The 20,500-nt window shown below is 33.5% G+C and overlaps 1 protein-coding gene across 2 annotated transcripts; it reads right to left on the reverse strand.

The window, feature by feature from the left end:
* Positions 1-15,429: 15,429 nt before the first annotated feature.
* Positions 15,430-19,944, reverse strand: LOC8277721 (pentatricopeptide repeat-containing protein At2g32630). Of its 2 annotated transcripts, XR_001534990.3 has the most exons (3): positions 18,031-19,944; positions 15,996-16,277; positions 15,430-15,793 (listed from the first exon to the last, which is right to left on the reverse strand). XR_001534990.3 is itself a non-coding variant. In XM_002515693.4 (2 exons), exon 1 carries the CDS (start codon positions 19,900-19,902, stop codon positions 18,061-18,063), a length of 1,842 nt encoding a protein of 613 aa, XP_002515739.1. In that variant the 5' UTR covers positions 19,903-19,944; the 3' UTR covers positions 15,430-15,793; positions 18,031-18,060. The 2 variants fall into 2 exon arrangements, 1 of the variants encoding a protein (XP_002515739.1); XM_002515693.4 differs by lacking the exon at positions 15,996-16,277.
* Between the last annotated feature and the right edge of the window lie 556 nt (positions 19,945-20,500).

Below are 20,500 nucleotides of genomic sequence, written 5' to 3' on the forward strand. Positions count from 1 at the left end.
AACCACCCTATTATTCAGAAGCTTCCATAAGTAATTTTTTTTTTATCTTAGATGAAATCAGTAGTCCTTAAACTAGCTCATTCCAAAACTGTCTGGTCCCGTACGCCATAGTATCTGATAATAGGGTCTGCTCTTTGACACCTTGTGCTATGTAATAACCACACTTCACTGTATACTCTTCGCTTTGAAAAGAATGTGAAATCAGTCTATCTTGTGCACCAGTGATACTAATTGGCAAGGATAGAATAAGCTCTGCATCAGATGAGCAGAACATGCTCTTGACTAGCTCTTCTTTCCACAGGCCCGATGACCCATCAATTAGCTGAGAAACCCAATGCATACTCGCCACCCTTTCATTACCAATGGAAGCTTTAAATAGGAAGGAAAAGGGAATTTACGGGTTTAGTATACAGTGGATTCGTGTTCTACTCTTAAACCTGCCATTGAAGCCTTTAAGAAAGGAGGCTCTGCCCTTTCATTTAGCTTTGCCAAGCCCGCGATTGTTGGTGTCTCGACTCGGCTTCCATTAGGCATCCATAGGGAAAGTATTTTTCCTTTCAATACTTTTGCAAGGACATAATTTAGAGCTTGGATAATTCTCCAGCATTGTTTGGCCAACAAAGCCAAAATAAAGCCCCTCAAATCTCGAAAGCCCAAACCACCCTCCTTCTTTAGTTTACACATCTTCTTCCAAGAGACCAAATGCATTTTTCGCTCTCTTTTTATCCCTACCAAAACTGACTAACCGAACTATTAATCTTCTTATAAAGGTTGGAAGGCAAAAGAAAATATGACATAAAATAGATAGCGAGTGCTGATGCAACTGCTTTTATCATGACTTCCTTACCACCCATAGAGAGGAGTTTACTCTTCCAGCTGTCAAGCCTATTTGCCACTCTTTCCTTGACCTCAGCAAAGGTTTAATTCTTAGATCTAGAGACAATCGCTGGTAATCCTAAATATTTATCCTAGCTACCAATCGAGGAGATGCCTATTCTTTGGGCCAACAATGTCCTAATGTTCCCTGGAGTGTTCTTACTAAAGAAGATGGATGACTTACTCTTGTTCACCACTTGCTTGCTAGCTTCACAAAAAACATTTATCATTTCACATATCCTGGAAGCTTCTTCCTTTGAAGCTTTAGCAAAAAATTAATGAGTCATCTGCAAACAGGAGATAAGACACGGGAGGGCTATTTCTAGCAATCTTAATCCATGTTATACGACTATCCCTTTTCGCCCTTTTGAACAACTAAGAAAGGCCCTCTGCACAAATAATGAACAGGTATGGCAAAAGCGGATCTCCTTGTCTGAGGCCTCTAAAGGGCTTAATATAACCTCTTGTCTCTCTATTACATTTGACAAAATATGAAATCGTTGAGACACATTCTGAAAATCCACCCAATCCATTTTGGACAAAACCATAAACGTTCCATCATCCGCTTTAGGAAACACCACTGCACTCTCTCATAGGCCTTGCTCATATCAAGTTTAATTCCCATCCCGCATAAAGTCCCAACTCGGTTTTTAAGATTATGTATGAGATCATAGGCAATAAGAATATTATATGAGATTGCTCTACCTTTAATAAAAGCACTTTGTGAATCGCTTACTATCTTCAAGATAAATAGATTATAGTCTAGAAGTTAATATTTCAGAATTAATCTTATAAAACAAAAAGCCATGTCAGTGGGATGTTGTTTAAGGATTAGAGTGATTACCGTATGATTGAAGCTATATGGCGATTTTCCAGATTTGGAGAAGCTTAAGATAACCTTGCATATATCAGTACCATAATGCTACAGTAAAATTGAAAGAACTTACTCATCATACCGTCATGTCTTGTAGCTTTACAAGATTTACAGAGAACACAACTTTTTTAATTTCTGTATTAGACACCAATCTTGTTAGGCCTCCATTCATAAGCTCAGTCACCCAAGGACTTGCTAAATCATATACCAAATTTATATTCAAGGGGTTCAAAGATGTGTAAATATGCTAGAAGTAACTGGAGGCCATATGGAAAAATACCTCGTTCCCTACACGCTGTACCTTGAATCTATTGAAAAGGCCCCATCATGTTTTCTATCCCCTAAACGTAACCACATAATCTGAGCTCAAGACTCTTCTTCTCTCCAATCTGTCACGACCCGATTTGTGGACCCGTAACTGGCGCTAGGAAATAGATAGGCATAAAGCCACCAAAACCCGTAGCAAGTCTGGCTTTTCACTAACTCAATTAAAGTATAATCCAGATTCTATCCATTATAACACTATTTCATAACCAACTTTTAACCACTTAGATACTACATATTTAATTCAGTCTACCAACATAAATAAGCAATATCTGAATTCACATGCCATTACAAAATGATAAGTTTTGAAATTACTACTGCGGCGAATCTAGAACTTTTAGAAAAACCAAACATACCAATAGAATCAATTACATTAAAACACGGAGATAAAGGAAGTTGGGCTGCTAGAGGAAAAGAACTGCGGAAAAATAACAAACACCTGAAAAAAGACAGTTAAATTTGAGACTGTCAGTCGCGAGAGTGAGTTAAAATCATAAATCCAAAAAAGAATACAACCACCTCAATAAAACATTTGTTTCATCAAAATAAAATATCAGGTCATGTAAAAACACGTGTCATGCCATGATTCAACAAAATATATTTTACATGCTACGGGACGAGTATCTCAACAGAACCCTAACCCCAATACTAATAGACTTTTTGGCTCTCCCATTTCAACAGAATTGGCGCCCAGAGAGCGCAGCTCGACCAGAGTCGTTAAATCTAGTCTGGTTACTTAATCTCTAATAAAGCTGGCGCCCAGAGAGAAACGCTCGACCAGAGACCTTTAATCCGGCAATCAAACTCTTCTAGCCTAGAGAGTTAAACTCGACCAGGGTAAGTCTTAAATTATTCTTTTACTACCTGTCTCAGATTTATACCGATGCGCATGCGGTCCTGATGCAACTCATCAGGTGGCATGTTCTACTGCGTCTCATCCCGAGTCAACATGCATTCACAATATTAATGATGTAGAAAATGATATAGGAATAGTAAATAAATAAATATAAATCTTCAAATCAATAAATCAGAATTGCTATATAAAACTTTAGCATGACACAAGTATAACAGATATATGACTTTAATTCATAGTTCTGATGATTCACTTGCTCTGCTCTTATGCCTCGGGTGAGGGGATTTGAAATGATAGATTATCTATTCATGGGAACAATTCAATCAATAAAAGTAAAAAATTTAATAAATAACCCTAGGCCTAGACTCCTAAAATTGACTGTCTAAGAATTTCGAATCAAAAAAAAATTCTACCGAAAATTCGGCAAAACTTTCCTTAAAATACGAACATTTACCTCCCGTATAACGGGTCTAGGACCTACCAGGAACATTTCTAATATTCATCAATTAATTAAGGGAAGTCAGGCTACCAAAACTACACCATTTTTTCCAATTCTGCAACACACCACAGATTACAATTATTGGCAGACAGTCCGACATAATATTTATTTCGACAATCAACCCACACATGATTTTCTGGTATCAAACTGATTCAACTCCATCATATCCACCACAAAACTACACAATAATTAATCAATATAGATTTTTAATTAACAATCTCTAAAATCAAGAAGATAAAGAACTATCGAGACGCTTGATAAATCGGTCACTATGATGATCTAGCAGCCGATTCTCCAATCCAGTACCCGATCATCCGGAGAAAATCATGGACAGTATCAACCGTCGATTTTCAAACGGAGTCCGATTGACGTAAAATTAATGCCATTGGAAAGCTTGAGCTGAGGGGAGTTCATCATGAACTCCGATCAACCATACCTTGCCAGTACTCACCAAAAATCAAGAAAAACCCAAACTGCCACTACACTATTCACCTCGTCGGATTTTGCAATTCCGGCAGCCTCAAGGGGTGACGATGGGCGGAAAAGGAAGCCTAGAAGTTGCTGATAATTTTGAGCCTAGAACCATCGGCAATGATTGTTGGAAACGCCATGAACGATGGTAAGAAAGCTGCGGCTGCCTTTCTCTTTTCCGCGCCTGCCATCGCCATTCACTGCCGCCGCCGTCGCCATAAGCGTGCTCGCCGTTGATAGTTGCATCTCTCGCCATCGCCACCACCCTCAACCGAGATTCCTCCACCAATCTGCCATTGATGCCGAAGCAAGCTTCCTCTTCCCTCTTCTTCTTCGTTCTCTTTCTTTCCTTTTCTTTTCTTTTTTTTTTCTTTTTTTTTTATCGCAAATTGGTCCTCCAACTTTTACACAATCATTTAGTTCCTCATCTTTTTTAATTACTAATTATTTCTCTCTAAAAATTCCTCTTTAACCCTCCAGCTTTTCTTTAGCATTCCAATTAAGCTCCTAATTACTTATTTTGGATCAAATTAGAATTATTATAAATAGAGAGTTATTTATCTACTCTTGCTTTTAATGGTAATATTACTAAAATGCCCTTACCGACATACTTAATTACAAAAAATACGAACCATAAAAATTCTTATTTAAACCCCATATTAATGCAATTATACTTTTAGCCCCTATCTCATAATTAATTGTCAAATTGATCCTAACACTTAATTAACTTAAATAATTAATTTGTTGATTATTTTTCAATTTAGTCCAATACTATTTGCTAATTAAAATTTACCATTCTCCAATAAATTCTTTATAAAAATATTATTTACTATTTTTTTCATAACCTTCAAAATATTTAATTTATAAATTCATATTGAGAGAAAATTGAGTGTGACCTATGAAAATCTATTAATTAGATATAGTTAAATAAATCCCTTTATTTTTCTTATCTAACATTAAAATTCTATTTTAAATCATCCCAATTCAATTAATTAAAATAAAATTAAATAAAAACTTGTTATTCAAATCATATCCATTAAACTATAAGATTTTTAGTTTTATTATTATTATCATCATCAAAATTCTTATTAGTTATTATTATTATTATTATTATTATTATTAAAAAGAAATTTCGGGTATTACACAAACCTCATTAACAAGTAGATCTCTAACCTAGAGATCTCATAGCTATGCCAACTGGTAACAATAAATCTTTCCAAACTTAGTTTTGTCTAACTCATATATTATGACTTTCTTTAATCTTCTGATGAACTGAAAACATTGGAGTTCCTATTGTAGTGCTGCTCCAAGCAGCGCCAACCACTCCTTCTGTATCTTCATCTTCTACCCATCTAGAATCAAAAAAAGACTGACATTGCATCCTCTTTAAGGAAGGGCATGAATGAATTAAGATGGGATGGTGATCTGAACCCACATCTTCAAGGTGTGTAATCATTGTCTCCGGAAAAAGAATAATCCATGTCGTAGAACAAGTAAAACAATCTAATCTTTTCTGAATATTATATGTTCCATGCCATCTATTGTTCTACATAAAAGGATATCCTGTGAAACTCATATCATTAGTGAAAAGCCCGTAATAAGGCATCAAAATTCTGTCATACGGTAGCAGTCATATACAGAAATTCCCCCCTACTTTTCATCCGCATGTAATAAAAGATTGAAATCTCCACAGTTCACCGTATTTAGGCTCAAAGTTTGGCTATAGAATCGAAGCACATTACATTGAGTCCGGTGACATGGTGGTTCGCTACTCAAGTGAAGGACAAGCAGGTACCAACTCACATTACCATAAGGTTCCAAGATCTTACAGTGGACAAAAAAATAATTAAAAGAAATAACATTAAAGGAGGCTGAAGCCTTAGAACTGGATGGGTCAACAAAATAAATATAAAAAAACACAACTATTTAACTTTTTCCTAACAAAATTACTAGGTTTTTAGTTTTAGCTAAATAAATGACATCTAGGGAATGGGTATTGGTCATATACTCTTTAGGTTATGGATAATCAGGGGGTTCTTTAAACCCTGACTGTTCTAAAATAAGATTCTCATTGCATGTGCCGATACCATGTTAGAGTTCTCGTTGTCTTTCACACACCTTTTCTCCCTTGTTTTCATCTCTCCCTCACCAATCATTATTTTCCTTTCTTTTTCTCATTTTTAGTTTATGCCATTGTTTGCTTTAAGGACTACCCTGAATGCCTTACTAGCTTTTTCATTCTCATTTTCGATGGTAGGGCATTGATTGGAAGAGGTCTCTCACTACTAGTTTTAATGTTTGAAATTGCATCTCGATTCACCACTTGGACCTTGTCAAGCTGGTTAGATTTATATTGCTGGCAAGCTCGAATCACCATCTCGTCAAAATAGGAAAACAATTGGCTTATAGACTTTCATGCAAAAATGCAAGGGTTTCAGTTTAGATTTGGAATGCAACTTCCTTTTCTGCTAAGTAGTGATGGGTTGATTCATTTGTAGAAGTTTAGCAACGGTAAGAAAATCAAAGAGCTTCAATTTAGTTGTAGAGCCATTTTGGGTTGTTGTTCTAGCCTTTTTGCTTGCAACATCGTCACATTTGGGTTGGGTCTAGAATGCATTAAAAGGATAGATAACGGGCTATAAAAGGGGGTAAGCTTGAGAAAAAAAATTGTAAGGCTTTCTCCATGGGCTAGATTAAGAATAAGGATGTTATTGGGGGTCTGTGTTGGTCGAGTCAGTATGTGTATGGAATGTTGGGTTGTGGCTGAGATAGTAGTGCTATTAAATTAGGGGGGCATAAGGAGGAATTAGGTCTTGTTTGGTCAAGATGGGCTGCGCTTGGGTATAGGCTTGGCCAAGTCAAGGGAGAACTAGGTATGTATACTCAGTCCAACTTGCAGGCTCCTAAGGCCTAAGTTAAATAGAGAATTACTTACCATCAGATCATGAAATATGTCTGCAAGAGAGAGGGGCAGGAAGTTGGACATCGCACCCACTATATTTGTGTCACTGCACTATCCCTGTCCTTTGTCAAAAGGCGATTATTTCACTAAAAAAGAATATGGTCGAACTTTTTGAGACGTTCCATGCAAAAAGGAAACTGACTCTTGGATGATACCTATGCAAGCTTTAGGAGGAACAAGTTTCCATGTAGTGACAACTTGATTTTTTTTACTAGCGGGCCATTAAGAGATTCTTATTGTTGTACCCTCACTTGCGCTTGCTTGGAGCTAACTCCCGACTTTGGAGTACTAGTTGATTTCACATGTTTTTTCATTATATACTTAACGATGCACCATACTTTAGTTTGGATTGACCCTCCTCTTATTCGAACTGGAAGTTACAACCTCTTATACTATGCCTTAGCCTTTCGTAAGTGAAGTAAATATTATAAAGCTTTTCATACTTGAATTCTAGCCATGAGGCTTCCCCATTCCTTTTTGGGGACATGAATCCCCTAAGTAAAGGTTTCCTGGTGTCAATAAGGACTCTAAGACAAAGGAAATATTACCAACAAGTTACCTTCTCTTAAAAAAGGTCAACCTCTTCCAAGTTCTCGAATAAACCGCGAATAGCTTCAGCATTCTTTTGATTGGAGGCCAGACCATAGACTTGCACCTAGAAGGGAGAGAAGTCAAAGCATAAGGCGCCAAGGGGTTGGTTTGGCAACCATCTTATTAATACCAGTGCTAGTTACTAACACTCCAGGATCTTTCCTCTATGACCTTTTTAACATCCGTAGTTTTTGCAGAACTTAATACGTAGTATGGTCCTTCAGCTTGTTGACCGAATATGTTACTTTGTCTCCATGCTTTGGTCAAGGCCTCTTTATTAATGTGCACTACCAGCGGTCTTAAAGTAAGCAGCTTGCCCACTAAAAAAAGCTCATGATTCACATTTAAAGCATTATCCTCCTCTTTCAACACAATGAGTGGCTCAGAGCAGTTAAGTTGAATTGCTTTAGAAATGAGATCATTAATGTCATGGCTCTCCATCATAATCGGTGGGTGTAAAGGGAAAGGATGGGCAGAAATATATGTAGTAAATGCAATTACTGGAGTAAGAACTTGTAGAGGTAATGGATAGGTTCCATATAAGTTGATTGGGTGGTGGGGTATAACATGTAGGGAGTTTAAGAGGATTAGTATAAAAGTGAATGTTTGTTCTTAGTGAAGATAAAATAAGATGTAGGCTAGGGAAAGGACTTCTTTGTATTTTAGACAATAGCCATATCTAGTTTGAAGGAGGTACATGTAGAGAAGAACCCTAAAGATAAGTTGGGACTTAGGGACAGGGATAAACCCTAAGGTACATTAGTATATATGTATATATTTGGGAGAAAGTACAATTTGTCTCCAAATATTTTGCCAATTGCTAACATATGTTATTGAAGTAAACTTTATGACAAATAACTTGCATATGCAAATTTCAGGACAAATAACTTGCAAGTTAGAAACTCATATATAAACAAATATTGACAGAATTTTAATAATAATAGTAATAATTAATAATTAATAATTTGTTAATGACAATAGCAAAAATAATTTTCAGAAAACATCTATTTTCATGACATTGAATTTTAAAGTTCGAAACTTCTTCGCCTTATATAATTTTTAATTCTTTTAGTGTCAATATTCTAGAAAGTATTAAAGCAAACTCATGATATGTGAGCTGAAATTATTTTGTTTATATTAGTTTTTATTATATTTTTATTATATAAACCATTAAAATTATAATACATACACTCAACAATAGAAAGTAACTGTTAATATATTAGTTGTAAATATAATAGCACTTAAAAGGTGCATTTGATAACTTGAATTGAATAAAAATTACTATTATCATGTTTTGTTTATGACATAAAATGAAAAAGGTAGAACTAAACATAAAAAAAGCAAGGAGTAATGGATCGTACGATCATAACACTATCCTTTATTTCCCTAACCGAAATCTGCATTATAAAGAATACAACAGTTTACTTTTTTATTTTATGAAACAATACATATAAATTAAAATAGCTAATTTATATTACCTTGCAATTTATAATTTCCAAATGCTAAGGACTGTCCTTAGATGTAGATGTTGCATTATTGTTCTTATTTACAAGATATAGAATTAAATATTAAAAAAAATTTATTAAATGTCTGGTGATATCGATTCAAATTTAAGTTATTACCATTTTTTTTGCTGGGGTTTCTTTAGGAAATAAGTCAGTTTATAATGTCTCCTCTGTTGCCTCTGAAGGTCTGGTAGCTATATCTATTTGGCTTACATCTAAATCAGAGAAGTCTAAGGCTCTTCTCACATTTCTTTTAATGCTTGTAGTTAACAACATCCGGAGTAAAGTTGCACTTTAGGGGTTTATGTAGCAGAGGGCAAGGCTAGAAGAGCAGAACCGTCATATTTACTTTAAATGATAGGTTATAAGGATCATCAACTCGAGTATTTATCATAATCTGAAATACTTTGTGAACATCGGATATTTGAGTCATAAGCGTTGGGAGTGTGTATTTATCCTTCGAACCTTGAATTAGATTGCTAGCTGGAAGTCCAATTGAATCATGTGTTGCAAGACCAAATGTTAGAAAAGTTATACACCCTGTATTGTCATCAACAACAACATCTACTTTATACCTTTAAATTTTAAATAGTTATTGGTGTATAAGTTAATAGTTCATAATGAATTTGTAATTTATGAATAAAAATACCAATAAGTTAGAGGATCTCCGTAATTGTTACACCTTATTTTTTTGCTGTAATTTTGGACTCAGCATTTGCATTTGGGACATGCTATATACCACCAACCAGTTGAAACATCGACATCTTTGATTGTCGCTTTGCATATAAGTTTAATGTCCTATTGAGTATATAGCTAGTATAATATGTAAAATTTATTTAAATATACATTAAATGTTCACTAAATTAATATTAATGGTTTAAATAAATGTATACATTTACCTTTCTTGTTTACGCAGATTGGTCAATTCTCAAGCTCCACTCTCCCAAACTTAGATATGCTTTTTAGACAATCAACTGTTATCTTAAATAAGCCTTTAATCTCTCAGTGATTCATATGCATCCAATTGTATAGAATTCATTGATGCACTTAAAGAAGTCATGTTATTGAATGACGATTGGAGGAGTGCTATGGCCCTTCTCTATATTACACTCTCTTTGCGTTCTCTTATTAAGACATATGACATTATTTTTAAATCAATAAACAACTATTAAACTAAACAAATCTAAATGACATATTGTTATATTTTTCAATTTTTTTAGGATATTTTAATGTCAGTATTTCACCTTGATCTTATCATTATTTTACTTTTGCAATTAATTTTTTCATTTCCTTTTATTTTTTAAGGGTATAAATTAACTATTAAAATATATTATAGCTAATAATTACTGTTAAAATATCTTAAACCAATTTAAAATTTTTGTCTCCTTTATAATGTGTATAATTAAAATTACTTAGTGATAATATTTTGAACAAAAATTGTTAAAAGTTTGAAACTTTTCATATATTTTTTTATCAACAATCTAACAGATATGTATTGAAATATAATGCTGATAAAGAAGTGAGCAACAACTTTATTAACTAATAAAACAACTCATTCTACTAACTAACAACCCTAACCCAACTTTATAAACTAACATCCATAGCAAAAGCAGCCAAAAGTGAACTATTTTCAGGGATGAGGAAAGATTCAAATGCTAAGAAAGTAGCTCTCAACATGCCTTGAACTTTTTCGACAAGAAACTTTTTAAAATAAAGGCGTTTCTGTCCCACATAAACAAGACTGAGAACTTGGTTTCTCGAATAGAGCAAAATTGGCTTAAACAGTATAGTTTCTAAGTAATACTTGTCTAGATTTTCCATCGGCTCGATCTGCTTATCGCCGCCTTCAATTTTTGAAAAGAGCAGGAGGTTATCTCTTGGATCATATGTAAAGAGGGTATCCATATACGGATGGTACCAGTAAAGAATGCCACTATCGACGACATAGTTCCAATCTTGAAACTTGGAATTATATTCCTAGAATTAATTTGGGCGGAAGAGAAACACAGAATGAATTCCACTTTCTTTCAATTGGATAATAACAAAAGAAATTGAGCTCCTTATTAATCAATAAAATCCATCCCATATCATCCATGAGAGCAACAGAGAGTTCATCCTTTTTAAGGGTATCGAAAGGTGGAGCAAGAAGAGACTCCCAAATAAGACTCTGAGACTTCACCCTAATAAACGTCATCTCCTTTGCAATTGTGTTTACAACTCATGAATGGATGTATAGCACCAAAAACATACAACTGAAATACAATGGCAGAAGGGTTGAGTCTTGGCCTATTCATTCTTGGTAGAGGTAGCGTATTAAAGTATTCATAGGGTGATTCAGTATTCCCTACAGAAGAATCAGGATAAAATCACCTAACAGTGTCAAGCATTTTATCAGTTTCTTTCAATTGTTTCCTAAACTCTTGAATTCTTTGGTTACACTTTTTAAGATGGCTCATTAACTTATCAAATACAGAATCAATGTCAACATCACTGATAACATCAAGTAATGAAGGAGGTGGACTTTTTCGGATTGGATTCGAACTGCCAGTCACAAAAATTATTTGTCCTTCCCCAGTAGCAAAGGATGAATCACATGCATAATCATATTCGAGTGAGGGAGTGAATGCCTTGTGAGAATGAACTATAGTACCATCAAGATGGATCATAAGGGTGAGAAACACCATTTTCAAGCCAAGATACCAGCACAATTCCTTGGCGTACCTCTGATGAGCCAGAAGTACATGCATATTTTGGCCCAAGTCATTGGCGTTTCTCTGATAATGGGCTGCTAAGCTCTAATAATGATGGGCGACGAGTCTCCATGAATGTGTATGGCTGGTTATGATGACACTACTCAATTTGTAACGAAGAACCCTGAGCTAATAACTCACAAAGAAAATGATGTCAGGGGCTTGGTCTTTCTACCAATGAACCGCGTGGCACTAGCTATTTTCTCCTTGCAGTCAAGTAAGCTAGTCAGCTTTACTCTTCGAATGCTAGACAAAATGCTAGCTAAGATAGCAAAAAGAATAATAGAGAACTTACGAAAGCTTGGAGAGCCTTTAGAGAGAGAGATTGCTTGCTCTTCCATTGAACTTTTGCTTGTTTAAGCTTGATTCTACTTGATGATTACAAATGAATTTTCTAAGCTATATATAGGCATCCACCTCCTCAATGGACAGTGAGATACATTTGATCTAATGGCTAAGATTAAGTATCTAGAATGTTCTACACAATTCCATACTTATCTATATATTCTACATGCTTCTAGATTATTCTAAAATGTTCCAGATGCTTTTAGATGCTTCCAGATGAATTTTCTATAATCCTCCCTTGCTTTCTAGCGTATTCTAGAGGCTTCTTAGGCCTTTGAACCTTCGTGCGAGAAGGAAAAATTTTTGGTTTGTGACAATATATATGGCTAGTTATGATGACACTACTCAATTTGTAACAAAGAACCCTGGGCTAATAACTCGCCAAAGAAAATTATGGCTGCAAGAGAAGGGCAGCTGGCGGCTGGAATCGTGACAGAAGATGGAGGAGGAGGGAAGCGGCTCAAGAAATAGGGTTTGTAATTTGCAATGTATGTTATATGTTAGGTTTGTTATTGGTTGAAATAACGAAACTTTTCATATCGATAATAATTTTAGAAAATCTTTTGATAACACGGAATAAACTGATGGGTCATAGTTTGCCAAGAGAGCTTAAAAGCACCTAAGGATTTTCTGCCATAATCTTTCATTAAGTTACGTGGTTGTTTTAACACTAGGAGTCTCTTTAGGCAATCCCGTGAATAACATGAGGATTGTTATACTATGTACCCGGCTCCATGACTCTTTTATGTACCAAGCGTACAATATATATGTGAGATCTTTTAAACTTTTACTTTCAAATGTTAAAAAGCTATCTCTCCACAAACACTATTTTTCTTTTAGTATATCCCATCTCATTACTCTTTTTACTATATTATTGTTAATAATTTTTTTATTATATTTTTAATCTTAATTTTGTATTTTTCATGTTATTTATATTTTTTTTATCACAACACTCAATTTATCTTCTAATAATATGCTAGTATTTTTATAATAAAAAAATCATATATTAAAATGAAATTTCACACATATATGAAACTTTATTAACAATTTAATTTTTCTAATGAAAACATATTTAATCATATTTTAATATATATATTTATATATTAAATTATATTACTTTTACTTAAGAAATTAACTTTAGTTATTTCTTGTCATTACATAATAATATTTTACTTTTAAAATTTAATAATAATAATAAAATATCAAAATTAAATAATTTTATATTCATAATTACAAATTACAAAACACGATCATATGTTCATTAGTAAAAACTATATACATCAATCATAAAATTACAGATTTGTAAGTTAATAATAAATAAATTATAAACCATAAGTTCACTGCAAATATAGTTGAAGTTCATATATAATATTTTAGAAGTTCATAAAAATATACAGATTTATAGGTTAAAAATAAAAGATTCATAATTCATAATTAGTTCATCACACGTGCAACTCAGATTCATAGATTATAATTTAAAAATTCATAATTTAAAAAATAGGTTCATACTTTAACTGATGAATTTACAGTTCAGAACTAATGAATTTATACCTTATATTTGATATATCTATAAGTAATATTTAATAATTTAGTTGTTTATAATTATATTTAATATTAAATCTCCAATGAACCTACAATTTATGTTTAATGAACCTATAATTTATGTCTAATGAACTTAATAAATATGCATGATAGTTATATAAAAAATAAATATGACATTTTACAAAAAAAATAGAATTATCCTTGAAGTCATTAAAAAAACTACTAAAATGCTAGAATTTGTAAATAAAAATTATATTAAAATTTTTAAATCATAAAACTAAAGGTTCGTAAGTTAATAACAAATTTATAAATTATAAACTATAATTTCATTACAAGTATACTTGAAGTTCATATATAGTATTCTAGGAGTTCATAAAAATATATAGATTCATAGATTAAAAACAAAATAGGTTCATAATTTATAAACTATAAGTTCATTACACGTACACCTAAGATTGATAGATTATAGTTTAAAAATTTATAATTTAAAAAATAAATTCATATTTTAACTGATGAATTTACAGTTTAGAACTAATAAATCTATACTTTATATTTGATGAACCAATACTTAATGATCTTGTTACTTATAACTACATTTAACAGTAAATCTTTAATGAACCAACACTGTACTATCAATGAATCTATAATTTATATCTAATGAACCTACAGTTTATGTCTAATGAACCTAAGGAATATGCGTGACAATAAAGATTCAATGTCATATAAAAAATAAATAGGATATTTTATAATAAAAAATAGAACTATCCTTGAAATCATTAAGAAAACCACTAAAAAAATGTTAGAATTTGTAAATAATAATTATATTAAAAATTTTACACAAATAAAATTTTAATTTTTATTATTTCTATTAATATTTATTATACTAACAACATTATTATAAGAATAAACTACTAATAAAATTACTAATTTTTAACTAATAAAATAATCAATATTTAATGAAAATAAAATTAATTTTATAATTTAATACTTAATAAAATTATTAATTTACCAAATATCAAATATAAAATTATATAATAAAATTTATAATTAACTAGATTGAAACATGACTATTTTTTATTGTGTAAAAAACTAAAAAAGTAAATAAAAAAATATATTTAGTAAATGCACTAGTCTTGAAACAAAAAGTATTACAAATTTAATCATCAGAGATACGTGTTAAATAATTCAAGTCTACATTACTGCAACTGGATCCGTGATATAATTTACAGATTGGTCATAGTGTGCCAAAGGGCTTAAAAGCGCCTAAGGATTTTCTGCCATAATCTTTCATTAAGTTACATAGTTGTTTTAACACTAGGAGTCTCTTTAGGTAGTCCCCTGAATAACATGAAATTGATGGTTTAACTTAATTTTATAAATTAAAAATTTTAAAAGAATTACAAATACGGGAACAGAAACACCTTTGGATATATTAGATTCTATAAAAAATAAATTCTTTTCCAAATACATTTCAAAAGGTAAGAGAAAGAGATAATTTTTAAATGAATTAACCATTCTTAAGGTCAGAAATATTGTTGAGCCGGTCCTTGTTTTTAATGCAAACACATGCTTATGCAAGATAATTTTTAAATAAATTAGCCTTGGCCATGTTCTGGACCACCTTAGCATCTAAGCAATGCAGGGTTCTTCATGTCATGTTCCAAAGGTTCAGGCCTTGATGTCAATCAAGAAGAGGCATTTATAAATGGAAATGGAGACAATTAGAGATGTTGGATTGATTTCAGTAACTAAATGATTGCCATTGTTTGGTCATTTCCGTGAACTGGTTGGGCTTCATGACACTGACAGTAATTGTTAATCCTTACTAATTCAGATGTAAAGGGATGTAAAAGAAGTGGAAATTAAAATGCTACTAGTTTAGATACAGAAACACTTTCCAATTATCATGGATGGTCCCTCTTTCCTCTACCATCTTAAGCAACCGGAATAACTACATCAATTGAGTGCCCTCGGAAAGGGGAATTCTCACAAGCCTGGGAATCCCCATTCCCAAACCTGTACAGCAGACACTCTTTGTACATTCAACTTTCCATGATCCAAGACCTGTTTGCCTTCCTCTGTTATCTTCCCTCCACACACTATGCCTCCCATTTGTAACTCTGGTTTCACCATCCGTGATTCAATTGTGGATGTACTCGCTAGTGCGGCACCTCTTGCTCCTAACCTTGCTATGTTTGCCCCTGAACCAGGTATGTGATTAGAGTAACACCATATTATCAGAAAACCAGAGATAAAAAGAAATCAGGAGTATATCATTAGAGAAATGCACAGTCAGCTCTTTTTCTATATATTTAACCGCAAAGCATCAACAACCTAATACAGGCTTGTCAAGTTATTGACTTCTAATTCTATATCCCAACTTCACTGAAAATTTTCGAATACCTTCCAGATGCCAAGCTCCAATGTATTGCTAGTTTCACTTTCAAAATGTTTTTCCATCTGTTCCTCAGAAAGTATGGAGCATATCCCTGAAAAGTAATATTTTGTTCTGCCCAGAGAAATTTTGTATTGAAGTGGCACTTTTTCCATAAAATGCAACTTTCTCAGTTTTTCATCTGGAAGTCCAGCATGTTTTGCATCCCTATTGGTTCAATCATAATCTCATTCCTGAATATATGACCTCTTTACTTCGGTTACTCTTCCCAAGAGATAATAGATGTTCTCCTGCAAACATCATATTGTCAGTTCTGTGAGAGAAAACAGACAACCAAAAGTTCCCACACTTTTCAAACATTCAAGAAGCGTAAATCTAAAACTATAGGTCTAACCAGCATAGACTATGAGTATAAATTAGCAAGGGAACACCATAACTTCTTAGCCAACACAAGAGCGGATACTTTGCTAAGCAGAAGTTCTGCTCACAAGATTAATTATTTCCATTCTTTCGAAACTTCTCTTAAATTTTGTAAACTTACCACAATAGATTAATTAGACCCAACAGCTAAACGGATGGACTTAACTAACGAGGAATATTTTTATCTCTTCATTAAAGAAATTCTTCACAATGTCATTCAAGGAGAAGTAATACATAATGTGGAAACATGGCCTCCACCAATTTACATTGTTAAGCATATAAGAGAGAACATTTGAGAATGTCACCAAACCAAACTGATTTCAAAATCATCAAAGAATGCGAACTCCAAGAAACCTAATACCAATCCTTCATCAAATAGTTGCAGTTTGGCAGATGCAGTAGATAGCAAGAATAAAACTACCATGCTAAATACCAAAACCGGCACAATCAAAATTCAAAATTTATGAAACCCATAATTTGATATTCTCACTTACAAATCCGAACGCACATTGCTGATATATTAGAAGTCATTTGTCGAAAGAAATCATTTAGATTGTGTCTGCAATCACTACATCAATAAATCCAGAAATCTCCTCGTACGTATTTCATTATCTCATAGATAATGCATTGACAAAAGCAAGTCTCTATTGTATGGTTGCTTGCCCATCCAAACAAATTTCACTTTTAGTAAGATAACACCAAGACATGACTTACATTAAAACCCATAGAGAAAAAGAAGAAAATAAAACAAGGATCATTTCATCAAATGCTCCGAGAATGACAAGCAAAAATGCACCAAGCAATCCAGGAAGGCAGGATATCCAAAAGACACTTCTGGATCACAACTACATAGCTCGGAAATGATATTAACTCAAACTTATAACTTCAGAAAAAAACTAAGGCATTTAAAAAAAACGAGATCATGCCAAAAGTAACATGATTTTGCAAGAACTCGATTCAATTGAAATCTTGAATATGACTTATTCCAAACAAAGCCATAAGCAAATGATAAGACACAAGGACCTACGTTGCCATGCATACATGTTGCACAAAGTTGCCTAAAGAAACAAAGATTCTATCAACAAAAGCCAACAGTTTCATGTTCACAACCACATCAGTTGTTCCGGCCAACCATTTCTTACTTGAAAACGATGAAAGTAAAAACAAGTGAAAAACTAACAATCCCAAAAAAGAAAGTTTTAGGAAAAGAAGAGCGAAATCAGCATTTCCATGGGCAAAGGGGAAACTTTGGCGACACCAATGACCCTCTTAATACAAAAGATATAACTTCTCGAAAAGCTTCCATTTGACCATTTCTCTTTAAATAAAATACTCAAACACAATATGAGAAACAAATCCCTGTTTTTATCAATCCACAAAAGACTCCTGCAAATGTCAAAAGTAAGCATATGTAGATTGTGAATTTATTAAATAAATTAATTTTCAATATTGAGGCCCATTCATCTTTCCCAGAACAGTGATAGAAAAGAAATTGTAAACATATGTATTGGATAAATAGAAATCAAAAGCGTGCAGCTAGGTTTCTCTACATAATGCTCAAGGGGAATCAATTGAATCAAATATTTCACTTCTTGAAGTCAAAGCATAGATTGCTAAACTTACTAGTCAATGGTTTGATGCCAATCCCCCAAACTAAGTCTTGTGAAGGTTCGCCACAAGGGAAGTATATACCCTGTCATCAGGGGTCAGCCCTGCTGCCATCATCTCATCGTACAATCTAAAAGCTTCTTCTGATCTTCCCTCCTTGGACAAGCCGGATATGATTGCTGTGTAAGTTACTATGCTAATAGCCAAACCCTTTCGACAGACTTCATTAAGCAGAGTCAAGGCCTCTTCTACCTTCCCGAAAACACATTCCCCGTGCACAAGTGTTGTGTATGTATAGATATCTGAAGTCATTCCGATACTTTCCATTTCATCTTTTAGCCTGTATGCTTCTTTCAGCTTCCCTTTCTTGCTATACCCATCTATTAAAGTGTTATATGTAACAACATTCGGCTTCTCTCCCTTTTTCTTCATGTCTTGAAAAACCCTCTCTGCTTCCACCAAGTTCCCTTCCTTGCAGTGTATGTCTATCATAATAGTAAAACTCACAGCATTAGGGTCCACACCTTTTTCTACCATTGTAAATAACCACCTCTTTGCTTCCTCATGCCTATTCAATTTACACAACCCACCAGCAATGGTATTATAAGTGAATATATCATTCTCAAATCCTTTCTTCTCCATTACATCCTGCATCCTTAGAGCTTCATCTATCATTCCTTTTTTGCAATACCCATTTATAAGTGTATTAAATATCACCAAATTCATATCCAGACCTTGACTTTGCATTTCATTCACCAACATCTCAGCCGCATCCAATTGTCCGGAATTGCAAGTGCCATGAATCAAAGCGCCATAAGTGTGAGCATTTGCAACAAGGCCTCTCTCATTCAGCTCATCAAACAGCGCAAAAGCTCTTTTCATATTCCCCAGCTTACATTGCCAACTAATAATTGAAGTAAACACATGTATATCTGCTTCTACGCCTCTCTCAAGCATTTTTTCAAACACTTTCTCAGCTTCAGCAATCTTGCCGGAGCTGCCATACCATTCAATTAAAAGTGTATATGTAGCAGCATTATACACAACTTTATCCATCTCCATCAATCTTAGCATCTCATTAACACCTTCAAAATCCATAATTTTAATGTAGGCATTAACTAGGGTATTATACGTGACAACGTTTGGTTTAATCCCTTTACCAGTCATTTCAAGCATCAAATCCTTAGCCCTCTCAACCCTTCCTTTCTTACACAAGCCATCAATCACAATTGTCATAGAATAGACAGTAACATCCACCTTAAACTCAACCATTTTTTTAAAGAAGCCCAAAGACATCACCATTTGATCACTTCTCTTCAATGCAAGTAAACACACTATACAAGACCTATCATCAATCTTTAACCCATTATGCACCATATAATCAAAAACCTTAAAACCCTCTTCGAACATGCTATTATCTACATAAACTCTAAACAACATATCACATAACTTTTCAACAAATTTTGGTTCATGAAACCTATTGTCAATCAAGGAAACGAAGTCTGAGACTGAGCACCGGAGATTTTTATCCATCGCATAGCAAGTTAACACATTCTTCATCACTACAAATTTTCTAGCCTTAAAAAGTCTAGAAATAAGGATTACATGGGCTCGAAGATCAGGTTTATGACAAATAAGGGACTGGTTTTTCTGAAGACATTTGAAGAAGTTCAAGCAAGAACGAGTTGGGAGATTTGGGTTGGAGAGAACAAGATTGGTTGTGTAAGAATCGAGATTCGAAAGCAGAGATGATTTGGTCTCAAGGGGTTTTAGACCTGATTTGATAAGGATTTTAGTGATTTTTTCTGCAATTTCTTGGCTTAATATTGAAGTGGGAATTGTTGGATTGGATCTCTTGAATGCTTGTGAAAGTTTCTGATTTGCCATTTTGAGGTATGGAACGGAGAAGTTTACAGTTGTAATCAAGCACAGAGAAACGAAGGCCGGTAAATATGGTTTTGGAATAAGGGCCAATTTAGCCCCTGGACTTTGCGTGAAAGGCCAATTTGACCTTTTGACTTTTGACTTTACATAAATAGACACGCCCATCTATTGAATTAAGAAAATAATTATATTTTTTTTATTTCCAATTATTTAATTTATTTTCTTAAATAAAGATAATATAGATATTAATTGGTATAGAACCTCCAATTTTATTTAAAAAATTAACCATCGATTCTCCTTATGATTCTTAAAATTTCATCAATGTCTTTTTCTTCCTATCATAGCTCTTCCTCATCTTGCCCTCTGCCATGATTTAATAGTCCAAACTTTGATGATAATGGGAAGAAGAAGAAATGTAAATGTTTTCTTATCTATTACTAGGGCTGAGCACGGATCGATCCAATTTGGTTATTTATAAATCACCAGTACCATACCAAACCTCGGTTATTTTAAATTTGAAGGTACCAGTACCGTACCAAACATAAAAAGATCCAATACCGTATTGTACCAATTTTACGGTTCAATACAGTTTGGTTTGGTG

The sequence above is a fragment of the Ricinus communis genome, chromosome 7, assembly GCF_019578655.1.
Source record: "Ricinus communis isolate WT05 ecotype wild-type chromosome 7, ASM1957865v1, whole genome shotgun sequence".
Lineage (NCBI taxonomy): Eukaryota > Viridiplantae > Streptophyta > Magnoliopsida > Malpighiales > Euphorbiaceae > Ricinus > Ricinus communis.